Source organism: Hoplias malabaricus, chromosome 18 (assembly GCF_029633855.1).
Source record: "Hoplias malabaricus isolate fHopMal1 chromosome 18, fHopMal1.hap1, whole genome shotgun sequence".
Classification (NCBI taxonomy): domain Eukaryota; kingdom Metazoa; phylum Chordata; class Actinopteri; order Characiformes; family Erythrinidae; genus Hoplias; species Hoplias malabaricus.
Window position 1 is genome coordinate 2,509,788 of NC_089817.1, and position 19,778 is coordinate 2,529,565.

General features: G+C 43.9%; 2 protein-coding genes across 3 annotated transcripts in view; both read right to left on the reverse strand.

Moving 5' to 3' along the window:
- The window catches only part of tacc1 (transforming, acidic coiled-coil containing protein 1), a 44,820-nt gene extending 35,412 nt beyond the window's left edge, over nt 1-9,408 (reverse strand). For both annotated transcript variants that reach the window (XM_066650700.1, XM_066650699.1), the window contains exons 1-2: nt 9,257-9,408; nt 725-846 (exon numbers count right to left, since the gene is read on the reverse strand). The gene's annotated coding sequence lies outside the window, so the exon portion shown is untranslated. The remainder of the gene's footprint in view (nt 1-724; nt 847-9,256) is intronic.
- Nucleotides 9,409-11,424: 2,016 nt separating this feature from the next.
- Nucleotides 11,425-19,293, reverse strand: kctd9b (potassium channel tetramerization domain containing 9b). Its single transcript, XM_066650853.1, has 12 exons — nt 19,078-19,293; nt 18,219-18,340; nt 18,057-18,100; nt 17,637-17,727; nt 17,094-17,149; nt 16,871-16,999; nt 15,971-16,038; nt 15,795-15,890; nt 15,491-15,640; nt 13,663-13,768; nt 13,190-13,323; nt 11,425-12,626 (listed from the first exon to the last, which is right to left on the reverse strand). Exons 1-12 carry the CDS (start codon nt 19,123-19,125, stop codon nt 12,510-12,512), a joined length of 1,161 nt encoding a protein of 386 aa, XP_066506950.1. The 5' UTR covers nt 19,126-19,293; the 3' UTR covers nt 11,425-12,509.
- Nucleotides 19,294-19,778: the final 485 nt, after the last annotated feature.

Consider the following 19,778-nt stretch of genomic DNA (forward strand, 5'->3'; position numbering starts at 1 on the left):
TGTGTGTGTGTGTGTGAATGTATGTGTGTGTGTGTGTGTGTGTGTGTGTGTGAGAGAGAGAATGCATGTGTGTCTGTATGAGTGTGTATGTGTGTGGGCGTGTGTGTGTGTGAATGTATGTGTGTATGAGTGTGTGTGTGTGTGTCTGTATGTGTGTGTCTGTATGTGTGTATGTGTTCCTCAATTATTCAATAATCTGAACCAATCAGCTTCATCTCTGCATATAAAAAATCCTGCCACATGACCAGGGTCAAAGGTCAGAGCCTCCCTGTAAGCCCCTCCCCTCGGGTGGAGGAATAGAAGCAGAACCCTGGGGAACCGGGTTCCTCTGGAGAACCTCTAATTAAAGCTCATTGTTCCACCTCCAAATGTGGGTCGAATGTCTGCGGCTCGTTAACGTGTGTCCACCGTGATTCTAACCTGGTCCTGCAGCTTCACATTGCTGCGAGGGTCTGATGGCATACAGCCAGCCCCTTCCCTCCAGAGAACGCAGATCCACTGCTCCACAGCCCAGTGCTGGGGGCTGTACACCCCTCGAGCCCACACTTAGCACTGGAAGAGTGTCAGTGTTGATCTGAGACTCATGTGAAGCTGCTTTAAAGAAACACTATGTAAGATCTGGTATTTCTGCTCCTGGGCTCCCCCTACAGTGAAGGAGTGTACTTCACTTGTACAGCACTGCCTTGAAACCAAAGGAGATGGAGTGGCATGGTTTCTTACCCACCTCTAAAGGTGTTTCTTCTTCTTCTTCTTCGTCCTAGGCCTCAGTTCAGACGGCAGTAAACAGAGCTGTGGCCTGTGGAGAGGACCGTGCTGTAAAAGGGCGGCAGGTGGATGATCAGGTGTCTGAAAGGGGCAGGGAGGGCCTTATCAGATCAGAGCAGTGGAACATGCAAAAACATGCAGATAAACAGGGAGGGGTTCAAACAAAGCCCTGCGTATCATCAGAGGAATGAGGAGAGGAACCTGGACTCAAAACTGGTTCTAACGGCTTTTACCACAGCTCTCAGACTTAGTTTAAACTCTGAATTACAAGCCTAACTCAAGCCTAGCTTTCTTTAACTTTCTCTAGTGGAACACAGTTCTGTTTCTTAATGAAACGTGTGACCCGCTTTGGTCCAAACCCCACGAGCCCCACAGCAGTGTTCTCCCCCTGTGTAAACAGCCCCTGTTCAGAACGCCCGCTTTCAGCACCTGTTCCTTTAAATGATAATGAGCCGCTCGCTGTTCACCCCGACCCCGAGCGCACAGCAGTGAGGAGCGAGGAGCAGAAGCTCTGGTTTTTAGCCGTTTTCACTCTGTTCTCTTTCTTCTCCGTTTTTACTCAGTGCTCTTATTTCTCCGCGCTCGTTGTGTCTGTTTTGCTGAGTTTAACCTCGTCTTTGCGCTCTCACATAAACACGGGTCCAGCGCTGTGATTGGACAGACTCAGACGAGGGGGCGGGGCCATTCTAAAGTCTCTGTACTTGACGTCAGAAGCGGAGCAGAATCAGAACGGCTCGTTTAAACCCGTGTTTTCTCGTTTTCGGACTCAGGCAGTGCACAGTGTGTGTGTTGGTGGACTCCAGATTCACACATTAAAGGCATCGCACTCTTTCTCTGAGAGACTCCTCCAGCTGTAGTCCGGCGCTGTATGGTGATGTGTCTTTGTGAAGAGGGCTGAAGGAAGGGCTGGGGTTTTTTGGGAGGGTGATTTCTAACACCAGCTCTCTGTCTCTACAGAATTTCTACAGAATTAACCACTCTTATAAACTACATCTGAGATTAGGATTAGGAGTCGGGATTAGGGACTATTCCTGTAAATCTCACTGTTTGGATTCAATAACAGAACTGAACCATTGTTGCTTTTTTAGGAGGAAAATGTGCAGAAGTTTCTGGATTTAACCCTGACTCAGGAGACACAGGCTGAACACATGGTGATGTTGTTTGTTTGTTTGTTTGTTTGGACGTACACTCTTAGACATAAAGCTGCTACAAAGGGTTCTTTGAGAGATGCCACAGAAGAACCACATTTGGTTCCATAGAGAACCGTGTTGCTTTAAGAGACCCCTCGATCTTAAGGTTCTTTACCCATTTAAAGGTTATTAGCAAAAATGGTTCTTTATGGAGAACCAAATGTTGTTTTTCTCCAGCATCTCTCAAAGAACCCTTTGTAGCACCGTTATCTTTAAAAGTGCATGTGTTTGTTTACTTTAGTAAATGATAAATTCTTCTTACTGTAAACACCAGCGTTCAGCTTCAATCAACACAAACACCAACAATCAATAACCTATCAATACACCAGAGAGAGACAGAGAGAGAGAGAGAGAGAGAGACAGAGAGAGAGAGAGAGAGAACAGAGCAGAGAGAGAGACAGAGAGAGGATGAGAGAAATCAGAATGAGATTTTTCTCAGAATTCTGACTTTATTCTCTGAATCTTATTATTATATTATCGCTCTCTCTCTCTCTCTGCTCTGTTCTCTCTCTGTCTCACGGTCTCTCTCTCTCTGCTCTGTTCTCTCTCTGTATATATACATTTTACTGTTTAATTTAATTAAATTTGATAAAAATGTGAAGTTCCCCTTTAAAAGATCAGGAGGTGTATGATATCACTGCATCATCACTCTCCCATGATCCCTCAGGAGTTGGGGTCCCAGGCAGAACTGCACTGAGACCCAGGAAAGGGTTAAACCTGAAGAGAGTGGCACTCATTCGGCTCGGAGTGTGGACACTGCCACCCGGTGGTCACTCAGAGGAGGTGCAGCAAGCTCCACTCCACTTGCCTTCTCTAAACCACAACAGGCCCCGAGAGCGCCTCCTCTTCACATCAGGAGCTGTCTCTGCTCTCCTTGGAGCAGCTTCACAGCAGGCACTGGAACATTGCTGTGAGGATCTGATGGCTACATCCTCAGTGAGGTCAGAGGCTGGTGCTGAATGGTTCTGTGGAGAACTACAGTTTCCAAACACTCCTCTCAGAGTCACAGAGAGAGACGCAGGGAGAAAAACAGAGAAACAGAGAGACACAGACAACCATAGAGAAATACAGAGAAACAAGAGACAGAAACTGAGAATCACAGAGAAACAGAGAGACACAAACAACCATAGAGAAATACAGAGAAACAAGAGACAGAAACTGAGAATCACAGAGAAACAGAGAGACACAAACAACCATAGAGAAATACAGAGAAACAAGAGACAGAAACTGAGAATCACAGAGAAACAGAGAGACACAAACAACCATAGAGAAATACAGAGAAACAAGAGACAGAAACTGAGTATCACAGAGAAACAGAGAGACACAGACAACCATAGAGAAATACAGAGAAACAAGAGACAGAAACTGAGTATCACAGAGAAACAGAGACACAGACAACCATAGAGAAATACAGAGAAACAAGAGACAGAAACTGAGTATCACAGAGAAACAGAGAGACACAGAAAACCACAGAGAAATACAGAGAAACAAAAGAGACAGAAACTGAGAATCACAGAGAAACAGAGAGACACAGACAACCACAGAGAAATACAGAGAAACAAGAGACAGAAACTGAGAATCACAGAGAAACAGAGAGACGCAGACAACCATAGAGAAATACAGAGAAACAAGAGACAGAAACTGAGTATCACAGAGAAACAGAGAGACACAGACAACCATAGAGAAATACAGAGAAACAAGAGACAGAAACTGAGTATCACAGAGAAACAGAGAGACACAGACAACCATAGAGAAATACAGAGAAACAAGAGACAGAAACTGAGTATCACAGAGAAACAGAGAGACACAGACAACCATAGAGAAATGCAGAGAAACAAGAGACAGAAACTGAGTATCACAGAGAAACAGAGAGACACAGAAAACCACAGAGAAATACAGAGAAACAAAAGAGACAGAAACTGAGAATCAGAGAGACACAGACAACCACAGAGAAATACAGAGAAACAAAAGAGACAGAAACTGAGAATCACAGAGTAACAGAGAGACACAGACAACCACAGAGAAACAAAAGAGACAGAAACTGAGAATCACAGAGAAACAGAGAGACACAGACAACCACAGAGAAATACAGAGAAACAAAAGAGACAGAAACCGAGAATCACAGAGAAACAGAGAGAGACAGACAACCACTGAGAAATACAGAGAAACAAAAGAGACAGAAACTGAGAATTACAGAGAAACAGAGAGAGACAGACAACCACAGAGAAATACAGAGAAACAAAAGAGACACAAACCGAGAAACACTGAAGAAGACACATTAACCCAGAGCAGAGAGAAACAGAGAATCTGAGAAACACTGAGAATGAGCAGTGAATGCGAGGAGACACAGATTTGTCTCCATTCAGAATCACAGAGCCGTGAGTTGATCTGAGTCTGGGAAACATCCCTGTGTTTACATTGTCTCCACACACAACTTCCTCCGGACCTCGAGACACACATTACACACGTCACTGCCCACCACCTCCCACATGGTGGCGCTACAGCGTGAGAGCAGGAGCAGGGAGTGTTTAAACAACCCTTAAATTAAAATGATCTCTACAGAGAACTCTCTCAAACAGCACTTCCCTGAAGTTTAACACATTCTTTTATTTCTGCTTTTTGAACGTTCACATACACAACACTAGAGCTCAATACCTCCTTAATATCTCAATAGTGTCTCCTTAATACCTCCTTAGCATCTCCTAAATATCACAGTAGTGTCTCCTTAATATCTCGGCAGAATCTCTTTTACATCTTGGTAGTGTCTCTTAAATATCTCAATAGTGTCTCCTTATCTCTGTACTGTCTCCTTAACATCTTAGTAGTATCTCCTAAATATCACTATACTGTCCTCTTAATGTCTCAGTAGTGTCTCTTTAATACCTCCTCAGAGTCTCCTAAATACTTCTGTAGCATCTCCTTAATATCTCAGTAGTGTTTCCTTAATACTCCGTAGCATCTCCTAAATATCTCAGTAGTGTTTCCTTAATATCTCAGTAGTCTCCTTAATATCTGTTGTTCATCTTTGATCTCTCTGTATTTCCTGCCTTATTTCTCTGTATTGTCTCCTTTATCTCTCTGTATTCATTGCTTTATTACGACTCGTCTGTTCCTTGTTGCTACTTTTTTCCTCTCTGTGAGTTTTCCTTTTCCCGCGAGTTCCTCCCTCTCCTCCATCCACACATCTCCGTTCTGTCTCAGCGTGGGTGGAGATGACCTCGTCCTTCTCTCAGAGCCAACAGCATGGAAATAACTTCGAATAAAGTCTCTGATATGATGCAAGAGTCTCGCAAGCGTGAGTTCTCGAGGTTCCTGAGCGCTGAGAGAACTCTGACTCTTTAAAGGAACAGTACGTTACTGAAGAGTCTCAATCGCAGCAGTGTTTCTGAGGAAAAGCAGCCTCTGGACAGTGGGAGGACACTGAGGGGCTTTCAGAGAGGGGGCAGCGATGGGTGTGTGTGTGTGTGTGTGTGTGTGTGTGTGGTTCCTGGTTCAGATGAATCCTGGGCTTTAGTGTAATATTCAGTAGTGAATATGTTCTCTGTAGAGTGTAGCATCCTTTAAACAAAGACCACTTCCCAAAGATAAAGTCAACTTACTCAAAAAAATACTGCAGTTCCAGTGCCTTCCAAAAAAGTGCAGGAGTAAACCCGAGTTTTAATAATTGTTCAAATTCATTAACAGTAGAAATGAACCGCAGAGTCCCGGCTGAAACACTCCTTATATCTTCAGCGTGAGGGGGCGGGGCTAAACGCTGGATAGCCAGGGTCAGGATTGGTGGCAACATCCTAAATATGTTTGTTTTGTGACATCACAAATACTTCACTGACTTTAAAAACAGATGCGTTTCCATATATGGTCAGGAAACAGCAGGAAGTGAGCAGTGAATGTAAATAAAGTTATTACTGGGCTGTTTACATGGCTGTAGACCTTTAGTGTTTATCGATATTAATAACATACAGTAAACGTGAACACACTGATATCAGCTTTATCACGTCACTGGAGGGAGGCCACAGCGCGGTTTACTTTCTTCAGACTTTCTCTGATTCTACTGTGAAGGGTAAGCCTCACAGGAATGTTTCAGTCTCACTCTGTTCTGTCTCACTCTCTCTCTCTCTCCTCTCAACCTGTTCTCTCTGTTTTCTTTCTCTCTCTGTGTGTGTGTTTTCTTTTTCTCTCTCTCTGTTCTATCTCTCTCTGTGTTCTCTGTTCTCTCTCTCTCTGTTTTCTCTCTCTCTCTCTCTCTCTCTCTCTGTTCTCTCCGAGTGTGTCACTGGTTTAGTTGGGTGTGGGACTCTTCTCTCAGGGTGTGACAGCTGTGAACTTATTTAACAGAACATCCGACACACTCTGAAACTCTCCCAAACACACACTCAGCAGATCTCCACGGTTCATGTTTTCATCTTCAAGTGAGGGAATGAGACTCTACTGAGTGCTGCTGCGCTCTCTCTCTCTCTCTCTCTCTCTGGGATTGGAGAGTGTTGTTCTCTGGAGTGTGTGTGTGTGTGTGTGTGTGTGTGTGTAAAGTGCTGGGAGAAAAGCAGGGCTCAGTTCAGGTGAAAGTTTGGGTCATAACTCAGACGTTCCGAATGTAAACAGCGTCTGAAACTAAACCGGAGCCAGACGCAGGACGACTATAAACGGCCCGAGAGTTAAACCCACACAGTCGAGCCTCGGGCTGTTTTTAAAAGACCTGCCTACTGCCTTCAGGAGCCTTTTTTAGGAACTAAGTAGAAAACTGCGCTCAGAATAAAGCAGGAGGGTAAACAGGTGGAAACAAAGAGGGCTGTGTTTGTCCAAGTGAAACACAGCTGGCTTTAAAATCACAACCCAAACATAAAACTAATGAAAGTCAGTAAAAAAGACACATGGAGTTCTATGAAAATATGGATCACATTCACGTATTCATTTATTCACTCACACACACCTGTGGACAACATCACACACTCACACAATCACTCACACACACACACCTGTGGACAACATCACACACTCACCCAGTCACTCACACATACACACCTGTGGACAACATCACACACTCAGCCAGTCACTCACACACACACTCACACCTGTGGACAACATCACACACTCACACAATCACTCACACACACACACACCTGTGGACAACGTCACACACTCACCCAATCACTCTCACACACACCTGTGGACAACATCACACACTCACCCAGTCACTCACACACACACCTGTGGACAACACCACACACTCACCCAATCACTCACACACACACACACACCTGTAGACAACATCACACACTCACCCAGTCACTCACACACACACCTGTGGACAACACCACACACTCACCCAGTCACTCACACACACACACCTGTGGACAACACCACACACTCACCCAGTCACTCTCACACACACCTGTGGACAACACCACACATTCACCCAGTCACTCTCACACACACCTGTGGACAACACCACACACTCACCCAGTCACTCTCACACACACCTGTGGACAACACCACACACTCACCCAGTTACTCACACACCTGTGGACAACATCACACACTCACCCAGTCACTCACACACACACCTGTGGACAACAACACACTCACCCAGTCACACACACACACACACACCTGTGGACAAATTCACACACACTTGTGGATAGTTTCACAGTCACCCCACCCACCAATGTGTGTTTGGACTGTGTGATTGTTTACCGTGGTGTTTTAGGGAAAGGAGGCGTGGTTATTGTTTACCGTGGTGTTTTAGGGAAAGGGGGCGTGGTTATTGTTTACCGTGGTATTTTAGGGAAAGGGGGCGTGGTTATTGATTACCGTGGTATTTTAGGGAAAGGGGGCGTGGTTATTGTTTACCGTGGTATTTTAGGGAAAGGGGGCGTGGTTATTGTTTACCGTGGTGTTTTAGGGAAAGGGGGCGTGGTTATTGTTTACCGTGGTATTTTAGGGAAAGGGGGCGTGGTTATTGTTTACCGTGGTGTTTTAGGGAAAGGGGGCGTGGTTATTGTTTACCGTGGTGTTTTAGGGAAAGGGGGCATGGTTATTGATTACCGTGGTGTTTTAGGGAAAGGGGGCGTGGTTATTGTTTACTGTGGTATTTTAGGGAAAGGGGGCGTGGTTATTGTTTACCGTGGTATTTTAGGGAAAGGGGGCGTGGTTATTGTTTACCGTGGTATTTTAGGGAAAGGGGGCGTGGTTATTGTTTACCATGGTTTTCGGAAAATAAAAGAAAATAGTTCAAACTTGAAAGAGCACAGAGTATAAAATGTCCACATATTACTGTGTTGACATTACATGTTTAATTTTAAATATTAACTTTATTGGGTTGATTTTAAATAATTTTACATTAATTTATCTCAAATTAGCTCAGATTATGTCTCAAAACCAATGTTATTAAGCGAAATAAACCAGTAAATATATGAATTTACGACATTTAAATGTTATAAATGTTATAAATTTAAAATAAATAAATCATAAAGTAGACTATATAAGACTTAGCCGACATGCTAACAGCTCCTGTGGTGAAGCGACTGATGAATTTTGAAATTTAAATTCATAAATCTTTAAAATTCAGAGGATACACATCACATTTATAAAATTAATCATATGTTTCACTGTTTTTACTTAAAAATTATGCAAAACTATATCAATTCATTCACAAATAAATAATGAATAAATGAATAAATGCTGCAAATAAAGGGATCAATAAAACATCAGCTTGAAATAACTTGAATTAAACATTGAAATATTAAAAGAGTGTCAAATAAAAAAACGTTTAAAAAAATCACAAAACTTCAAGTTGACATTTTAAACAGAAAAACCCCTCAAACAATGATCAGAATCTACATTAATACATTAATTACAAACGAAACAGCGATCAATTTCGATAAAATCCACGTTAAAATCTTCAACTGAACACAGAAACAAAACTGACAATATTTAAATTTCAAAATAAACTCTTCAAAAACAACCAAGACTCGCCCCTGAAACTTCCAATAAAATTATCATTAATTAATTTCCAAAAGCAGAGGAGAAAAATAAACTAAACCATGATTTAAATATTAATTATTTAAAACCAGACAAAACTGTTAAAAAGTAACGGTGTAAATATGAAATCCAAACTTGGGGTTCATTCTGTAACTGACAGATCCACCTTAAACCGTGCAACATTTAAAGCCCTATTTAAGGTGGAACGGACCATTCCAATAAATAACTCACATTTCAGCGCAGTTTTAGATTTAAATAAACACAACGCATGATGAACAAAGTGTGAGTGATAAAGAAAATAAGTTCTGAAAGAGTCGACTCACCTCTAGACTCTTTACTGAGGAGAGGAGGCAGGAAGAGAAAGTTGGGGGTTTTCCGGAGTTAAATGTCTGTTTTTGCCCGGTTTTCTGAGCTGATCCACAGTGGAGTGGAGGACTGTGCGGAAAAGGATGTTTGGTAATGATTTGGGAAATGATTCGAGTTTCCCGGTGGCGTGTTCGCTCTGAGAGGAATGTGCCTTAAAGACACAGAGGGCTTTAAACCGGCTTTGAACCATTAAAGGACAAATACACGATTTCCCAGGGCACCGCTGTAGTACAGAGTCATTCAGTCGGGTCTGATGTGTTTATGAAGCACTGGGTGTAAGATTATTTTATGAATAAACAATTTCATCATTTTTGGCCACGATTCCTGAATGTGTTCCCACAGTTTGCATATTTTTTTGCAATAAAGTTTACAAGTTGCTCCCTCATTTTTTTAATATTCTGCACAATTTGTGGCCACAATGTTTTAATTTGTCCCCATTTACAAGATGTTCTCTTATTTACATCAAGTACATATTTTTTACTGTTTTTATATATATATATTAATAAATGTTAAAAATACTTTTAAAATGAATTAATCATTAATATTTGAAAAAAATAATAATTTTTGAAAATAAATATAATAAAAAATATTATAAATGACATATCTGTACTGTGTGTTAATTCGTTATAATCACAGAAAAAAAACACATGTAAAGTATGTAAAGTAACTGATATATATTTGTTTACACATAGTTTGCTCCCACAGCAGTAAGGGCTCGGGGTCCTGGATGGGATCGTCTCCTCGGTCATTGTCTGTGAGGAGTGTGGTGTGTTCTCCCTGTGTCTGCGTGGGTTTCCTCCGGGTGACTGTCTGTGAGGAGTGTGGTGTGTTGTCCCTGTGTCTGCGTGGGTTTCCTCCGGGTGACTGTCTGTGAGGAGTGTGGTGTGTTGTCCCTGTGTCTGGGTGGGTTTCCTCCGGGTGACTGCCTGTGAGGAGTGTGGTGTTTTCTCCCTGTGTCTGCGTGGGTTTCCTCCGGGTGACTGTCTGTGAGGAGTGTGGTGTGTTGTCCCTGTGTCTGCGTGGGTTTCCTCTGGGGGACTGTCTGTGAGGAGTGTGGTGTGTTCTCCCTGTGTTTGCGTGGGTTTCCTCCGGGTGACTGTCTGTGAGGAGTGTAGTGTGTTCTCCCTGTGTCTGCGTGGGCTTCCTCCGGGTGACTGCCTGTGAGGAGTGTGTTGTGTTCTCCCTGTGTCTGCGTGGGTTTCCTCCGGGTGACTGTCTGTGAGGAGTGTGGTGTGTTCTCCCTGTGTCTGCGTGGGTTTCCTCCGGGTGACTGTCTGTGAGGAGTGTGGTGTGTTCTCCCTGTGTCTGCGTGGGTTTCCTCCGGGTGACTGTCTGTGAGGAGTGTGGTGTGTTCTCCCTGTGTCTGCGTGGGTTTCCTCCGGGTGACTGTCTGTGAGGAGTGTGGTGTGTTCTCCCTGTGTCTGCGTGGGTTTCCTCTGGGTGACTGTCTGTGAGGAGTGTGGTGTGTTCTCCCTGTGTCTGCGTGGGTTTCCTCCGGGTGACTGTCTGTGAGGAGTGTGGTGTGTTCTCCCTGTGTCTGCGTGGGTTTCCTCCGGGTGACTGTCTGTGAGGAGTGTGGTGTGTTCTCTCTGTGTCTGCGTGGGCTTCCTCCGGGTGACTGTCTGTGAGGAGTGTGGTGTGTTCTCTCTGTGTCTGCATGGGTTTCCTCTGGGTGACTGTCTGTGAGTGTGGTGTGTTCTCTCTGTGTCTGCATGGGTTTCCTCCGGGTGACTGTCTGTGAGGAGTGTGGTGTGTTCTCCCTGTGTCTGCGTGGGTTTCCTCCGGGTGACTGTCTGTATGGAGTGTGGTGTGTTCTCTCTGTGTCTGCGTGGGTTTCCTCTGGGTGACTGTCTGTGAGTGTGGTGTGTTCTCTCTGTGTCTGCGTGGGTTTCCTCCTTTCCACAGTAGCTTTCCTCCCAAAGGCCAAACTTTAACGCTAGTAAGTGGAGTGTGTGAGGGAATGTGCGAGTCTGTAACTGGGTGATTGTGTGATGCTCTGTGCTGTGTGTGTTTCTGCTTTGCCCCCAGTGATCCCGGGTGGACTCTGGACCTACTAAGATCCTGATTAAGTGCTTACAGAAAATGAATACACAACAATATATATCAAGAACTTTATTTAAAGCAGTGTCAAAAACATTCAGTTAAATTGAGTCACCAGTTACAATCTTAAGACAAAAGAAAGAAGCTCTCACCATAAAAAAAGCTTTAAAAAGGAAACAAGATATTGTTTCCAAAATACAGCAGCAGCAGAAACACAACAAAGACAAACAGACGGCCGTAAGGGTCTTTACAGTGAACTGTTCATTCCCTCGATCACGTTTTTGGTTATAATCGTCAGAAAAACACTTTAAAATGATTCAGTAGAAAACGTTTCTGTAGAAACACATTTACAGCAGGATGGAGCAGAATACACCACACTTCTACAGCAGGCTTCAGGAAACCAGTGTCGCATAAACAACGTCATGGAAGCTCAACACGCTTGGAGGAGAACACTAATGGTGCTTTTCCACTATATGGGATCAGCTCGACTCCACTTACATTTAGCTGGTGGCTTTATCACCAGCACAGCAATCCCTCCCCCCCACCCCCACCGGCAAAATTGAGCCGGTGACGTCACAAAACTCTGTCTCTAACAGGAACCACAGGCTTTGAAAACCACAATATGTTGGTGGTAAAATCAGGCGCCGTTTACTCGTTGTGTGGCGTGTTGTTGTTGTTCAGCTTCCGCTGAAGATTTTCCTCAGCCACCGACCCAAGGAGCATCTGACCCTCTTCAGAAACCCCTCGGGGGAATGTTACAAGCTACTGCTGAGAGTAGGATGAATACTAATGTGAAAGCTGCTGTAACAAGAACCCGGTCCCAGAACCAGGACCACATTCTGCCGATGGAAAAACAAAAGAGTCGAGTCGAGTTCCATGCAGTGGAAAAGCACCAGAGATGTCCAATCCTGTTAAGAAACAGACACAGTGTTGGGTAACATGGAGGACCATCCTGCCCACATCGAGAGAGGCCAGCGGCATCACAATCTCCTGATAACAGAGACGACTGAGATCACCCCATCACTGCTGCAACACATCACTATTAACATCAAAACGACAGAGAATCAAAACAGCCCACGTCTGATCTTCCCTGAAGTTACAGAACCGCTGTAATCAGGCTTCAAAGAGGACAGAAAACAAGCAAAAGGAGGGACAGAGGATGTTTCCTGTTTATCGGACGCTCTGGGACATGTGCAGAGGAGTCAGCATCTCCTCAAAGATCGCTCCTTTAACGTTGGAGCCGCGAAGGTTGGCCTCCTGCAGGTCACAGCCGGACAGGTCACAGTTCTGCTCCAAGATGAAAATAAAAATATAAGAGAGTGAGAGACACAAAGTCAGATTCATTTTAGTTACTTTACTCCAAATAATAATCACAGAACCGTCACCGATGCCTTGACTGTGGTGCGTTAGGTCTTCAGGAGCTTAACTGAAGGCCCTAAATGTAAGATTACTACAAGAGAAGTCCTGATTTATTTACAACAGGCTCTTGGGCTTCTACACAATTGTTATTGTGAGTACTGTTGGTTCTAGATAGGTGAGTGTGTGTAAATATGAGCCTTAGTGTTTGCAGGCCCCTGTTTGGTTGGAAATGGAAAACGGCGACAGCAGCTGTGTGTCATTTTACTGAAGGAGTCACTGTAAAAACACCCACAGCACAATAATACAGCATATATATTAATTAATAATTCATAATATTAATAATAATAATTAATTTACAGTGGACAGACAGTTCTATTAACAAGCACATGTTCCAGAACATATTTTATGGGTTTATTTTAAATAGACTTTTTGAGTTCTAACAAATTTTTGTAGATGAATTTTCACATTGAACAGTTGAACTGTGCACTGACCTCCAGATCAGTTCCTGCGAGCGTAGCTCCGCGGAGGTTACAGTTCTTCAGCTTCGCGTTCTTCAGCGTCGCCACCCGGAGGTTGATCCCTGTCATCTGACTCCCTTCCATTTCCACTCCCTTCAGATTGGCACCTATCAGAACACACACAATGTGAGCGCGACAGTAAAGAGAAGGAATAAAGTGTCAGTAAAATAATATAAAGCAGAGCATCTTTAGCAACATTTCACAAGTGCAACGAGACACAGCTTCTTTACTAGACGCTAAAATGATCATAAGTGATAAAAACATTAAGAAATACACTGGAAAAAGCCTTTGTATGACGCTAGCAGTGAATAAGACATTATAAAACAAGCTGATCTCATGTGAGTTGCACTTTAAATCTAATAAACAACAATAGTCATACATTTTGGTTGATTATTTACTGGTAGCTTATTGTTGCTTTAAATCAAAGTGAATTAAAGGGTCTTCACCCTCCAGATTGGCCTTGAGTCCAGCAGGATCCTCAAAGTTGCAGCCTTTCAGAGAAGCGCCTTCAGCGTTAGTGCACAGCATCTTCACTCCCTGCAGATTAGCCCCCTTCAAAACATCCGCAAAACACTCAGAAATAACATTCCCACAGAGTTTTCCCAGAGGAACATGAACAACAACAGGAAAAAGTCACACACATTTTCTCTATAAGCCTGTATTTTGTTTCTGGTTTTTCACCCCATCATTGGTCATCTCTATTTCCCTGTTATCGGTTACATGAACTCCCCCTAACACAATGCCCCCCGGCCCCGAGTGTGAGGACCAGCACAGCTTCCTCTGAGCCACCCGAGGTCCACCACCACCTCTTTTCACACTGTGGCTAATGCAGTGTCACCGGACAGTTCAACACATGGGAGGAGAGCGCCGACATCAACACTGTGTGTGTAATGAGGGGAGGGAGGGGCCAACCCAACCACACAGAGAGGGGGGCTACTGCCCTCTCTCAGGAGTCACTGCCTCAGACATAGGGGGGGGGGGGACTTCTATGACCCCAAAAAGAAAGACATTATCCCAGAAACAAGGCATAACATAAAGGATCTCCTTTTGTCAGCTGCGGTCTGCATCTTCACACAGTTCTGTTACGTTAATGAAGATCCGCAGCTCTGCCTTGATGCTATCTTCTTTAAGACAATTCCTCTCCTTTCTCCATGTTGTGGTCCTCAATGAAAACACACGGCGAGGGCGGAGCTCCTGCAGTAGGCAGTGACCGAGCTACAACGTCAAATAACGCTGTTAAAGCAATTAAACACAAGGAGCTCCTCCTGATCTGTGCGTGAGCCAATAACAAAACATACAAGAAACCTGAAGTGTAATGTTTAACTAGTTCACTCCAAAAGGGAGGAGCATTAAAGGGAACATCTACAAGTGTGGGAAAACACAGCTCTTAGCTCTGTATCTTTTAATGTGGAGTGGTGTGTGTGAGTAAGAAGCAACTGTATCTTGTTGGTGTCTGAAGTGTAAATTGTCTGTAAGTGTTTATTCACTGTTTGAATTCCCACAGAAACTCATGTGTAACTCGAGGTGTTTAGTTTTGTAGCACTTTCGCTCTGTGTTTACTTTCATGCAGTTAGCGCTCTCCTGAATTTAGAGTCAGTTCCACCTTAAGTAATGTAACTGTAATATGCAAAAATAAGTCAGTGTTACCCCCCTATGGAGCAGGAATAGAGCAACATCCTCATCTCGGTTGGTGCTTTTCAGCGTTTGGAGTCTCTCCGTTGTCTAAAAACCTCCAGATGGTGTTTCTCTGCCGTGAGCAGAGAGAGAGAAAGCCTAGCACCCGACCCAGACACTTTGTTTTTTTTATCCATTTACAGACACTGGGGCTTCGTAAACACATTACAACTGGACTGAAGCCGGACGTCAGACCCCTGCTTGGACAGTTGAGGCAGGGATCGACCTCCTGATAATTGGGTTACAGCTTTGACCACAGTATCTCTCAGGAGCTCTGTTTGTTTTACACTGTGTTGTCAGTATTTGCTGTAAGTCAGCGGGAGCAGCTGTGTGGAAGTGTGAGGGGATTTTGGACAGAATTGATGGTGAATGTTGTATATAAGCGTGTACAGACAACTTTAACACTGGAGGATTAAGGGACTCTGTAGCTGGGAGGGTGGAGGAGGATGGAATGGCATGAGATTCACAAACAAACCAAGAAACAAATAAAAAACGTATACAACAAAGACAGATTAATCATCTCATTAATATTGAATAAGAGCCTGATGAATCTGTTGGGTTACCCAGAAGGCTGGGGGAGAGTTAAAGGGCTAATCTTACGTCCAGGTTGGCGTTGGACAGGTCGGCTCGCTCCAGGTTGGTTCCGCAGAGATTTGCGTGTGTGAGGTTACAGTAGCTGAGGTTCGCCATCTTAAAATTAATATAACGCAGATCCAGCCGAGAGAGATCAGCGCCGCTGAAGTTCAGACCCTGGACACACAGAGAGGGGGACGGGACGGAGACGGGGAAACAGAATTCAACTCATTAACACGCTCCGCGTTCCCTGCGTCAGCACTGGGACAGAATGTGTGGAGCATGTGCGGAGCCCAGGGGGTAAGTGTGGGAGTGATGTGAGATCACAAACCTGACAGCGAAGCTCAGACTTGGTCGGCGTCGCGAGCAGAAAGCGAACAAACTCTTTTCTGGAGATGGGGGAGTGGTCATCAGCCGGCTGCGAGTTCTGAAAAAAACAGTGCAGAGTTAATAACACCACCTTTCAGAATTAATGCATGTGTATTCACTGTTAAATAATGACATTACCCTGATAAGAGTCTCCAGCTGCTCCGCCAGACGCTCAATACCAAAGAAACGAGCCTCCTCCAAAACGCCTGCAGGGAACACATTGAGAATAATATATTAATAATAAATTATTCTTAAATGAACTCCCAATTCATAAAAGAGAGAATTTATATACATAATACCAGTATATATAGTGGTATTATAACAAAGTAGAAACAACTGGGAACAACAGCAACTCAGCCACAAAGTGGCAGGCCATGTAAAATGACAGAGAGGGGTCAGCTGATGCTGAGGTTGCCAAATTTCTGCAGAATCAATCACTACAGACCTCCAAACTTCATGTGGCCTTCAGATTCACTCAAAAACAGTGCATAGAGAGCTTTATAGAATAGGACTGTATTGTGCTATGTGTAAAGTTTAAAGGGGGGGGGGGGGGTGGCAGGGAAATAATGGTTTGGGGTTAAAGCTTCAGCACACCAAAGATATTTTAGACAGTTTGGGCACGGCCCCTTCCTGTTCCAACGTGACTGTGCACCAGTGCACAAAGCATGGTCCATAAAGACATGGATGAGTGAGTTTGGTGTGGAGGAACTTGACTGGCCCTGCACAGAACCCTGACCTTAACCAGATAGAACCCCTTTGGAGTGAATTAGAGCGGAGTCTGTGGAGCCAGGCCTTGTCCAACATCAGTGTCTGACCTCACTAATGCTCTTCTGGAAGAACAGTCAAACATTCCCATAAACACACTCCTAAACCGTGTGGAAGAGCTGAAGCTGTTATAGCTGCAAAGGTTGGGAGACCTCATATTAAACGCTATGGATTAAGAATGGGATGTTACACACACACACACACACACAGACAAGGAGAGTAGTGTGTCTGGAGAGTTGTGGAGTGAGGGTTCCCCGTGCTGCAGCTTCTCACCCAGGAGGTTGATTCCCTCGTTGATGATGAGCTGCCCGTGTCTCAGGTAGTTCAGAATCGGCTCAAAGTAATCAGGGCTGCGGTCAATCAAATACGCACCGCTATCGTCCTGACGGTTCCCCCAAACATCTGCAGGAACACAGGAGAACACGCTCATCAAAACCGAACAACTGAAGACAAAACAGTTTAGGACGCCTGGATTAAATCGCCCTCCTCTCCTCACCTTTATCTCCAAACATGTGGGCGAGCATGCTCTCCGGCTCCTTCACCAGCGTGCTCCTGAAAACACACCACCACAGCGGTCAAATACTGTCCGTCATCTCCAGAACCCCCCTGAATCCCCCGCGTGAACGGTGGACAGTGGTGGACAGAGGTGCACGGTAGGGACTCAGGTCTCTCTCCAGTGTTGGTGAATGGAACCAGACGTCTCCACGTCTCAAACACACACCCAGCATTTTATTCCCTCTCCCTCCTCCACCATCACTGAGTCTCTGAGGACTGATGATGACGATGATGATGATGGAGGACAGTGTGTGTCCCTCACAGCGTCCTGCACCTCCCTCTGCACCAGGACTGGGTTTAAACACCACCCCCTTCTCCACAGTGCAGTCAGACACCAGCCCTGTGTCCCCCACCGTCCACTGTCTCGTCCTCACTTTCTGTGAGGGGATTTTAGAGGAGGACGTCTGCTTCCATTCACCTCCACTGTCCACCTTTGACTACTCTGAGAGTGAAACAGTGACAAACAGTTGGAGTTTCACTTTACCGTGTGGTGGTGAAGCAGCGTCCGCCCACGTTCAGTGTCAGCCAGTCAGTGTGAGTGATAAAGTGTGGTGCTTCAGGGTCCTGGAGAGGGGCTGAAAGCAAAAACAAAAAAGGTTTATTTCAGTCAGGGCCTGATCTTATTGTTTTGAGGGTCTTCAAGTGCCAAAATACAATGAGATTTTAAACCCCTCAGTGTCTGGACTGAGAACAGTCCACCGACCAAAAACATCCAGCCGACAGCGTCCTGTGTCACTGATGAAGGACTAGAGGACGAGCGACACACACTGTGCAGCGACAGATGAGCTACTGTCTCTGACTCTACATCTACAAGGTGGACCAACGAGGGAGGAGTGTCTCACAGAGTGGACAGAGAGTGGACACAGGGTTTTAAATGTACAATTACAGAAAGAGCTTAACTCACCAGAGAAAGTGTCTCCTTCAGAAACATAGAGCACATCGTCATCCCTGAAGCAGATAAAGATATTTTACTGAAACCTGTGCATTAAAACCTCTGTTTTAAACAGAACTTTTATTATGAAGAGAACCTGAGGGAATCTGAGAGGGTGATTTACTCTGGTTTTACCTGATGAGGGCAATGTCATCAATCAGTCCACCTTTAGAGTTAAAAATGTTCACTGCTTTAACTCCGAGTTTAGTGCTTGCTACAGAGAGTAAATCTGTTAAAGAGCCATACACTGCTACCACCTGAAACACACACACACACACACACACACAATGAGTAATCTTGCAGTAATGGGATGGCTCCTATAATAAAGCGTCTCATTAATGAGGTACTGTAAGACACCCCTATGATTCGGTTACTCATACGTAAATAATAAAAATGAATTATTTCTCTTTATTACGAGAGAGTAAGTGATTGTTTTGAGATGCTGACAGCAAGTCATTATGGGAACTGTCATTATTTTAAAACACTGTAAGCTGAGGTAGTCAGTGCTCATAATATCAAATTGACTTTGAGACAAACTCCTTAATTTATTATTATTATGTGCTAAGTCATATAGAGTATCATTAACACGGACTGTGTCCTCTAATTGGCTGTTTTGTAGGTGTCTGAAAATTCCTCCTGAACTTATTTCTCTGTAGTAGTGCACTATGTAGTGAGTAATGTAGGGAATAGTGAGTAGGGAGCACAGCTACTATCTCAGTGGCATGAGGTCATAATTATAATCTGGTGTATCATAATTACTAATTGACCATATGATTTCCATAATACGTTACTATAGAAACGCGGCACCAGGGCGACACTAAAATTCGTTATTTTCTCATTCCACCTTAAATGACTTGCCCCTCAGGATACACAATTTAAGGTGGAATGAGGAAAAAGAATTTTAAATATATTTAATACTTTAACAACAAATACAATAATATCGACAATAAAAATAACAATAATAACAACAACAATCACACTGGTATCACTTTACCTTTCCGTTTCGGGAAGATCCGTTAACGAACAAAGTCACTCTCCGCATCTTTAAACACGACTCGGCCCAGTCTCTACTCGGTCTCACTACAATCTCATCTCACTGATGTCTCACACTCGTCTCAGCTCCAACTCTGTTTATTACTAAATGGTTCTAATTTCTCTCTTTTTAAAAACAGAAGCGGTGCGCAGAGGCTGGGGGACTCTTATTCCCCAAACGGGCAAATTACAAAATAAAAGGCTCAAGGCTTCATTTTGAGGAAAACAAAAAACAAATATGAAACGTATTTGTAATAAGAGTTCACAGCTAGCTAATTATTTTAAGTCCGGAATGTGTCTCAATTAAACATGTTTATGCTCTGTGGACAATTTAAAAATGTGATTAAAATAAGTCTCTGTTCATGGTCACTTTTGTTTTGCAGTAGCGTCACTATATACACAATATTTATTACAAACGGATAAAAATATAGAAAGCATTTGAGGTCAATCTAGGTCTTTAACTGGTGACAAATTTGTAAACACTGTTGAATATGACCATTCAAAGGCCCTTAAATATTGTTGGTACCTTTTAGCCTGATCAGACCAGTCTGAAGCACTCCTTATTACATCACTGTGTGTGGGCGGAGCCTAAGTGCTGCGTGTTGAATTTGTGGATTAAAAATGTGTATTTTATGACATCACAAATAAATTAATTTAAAACGG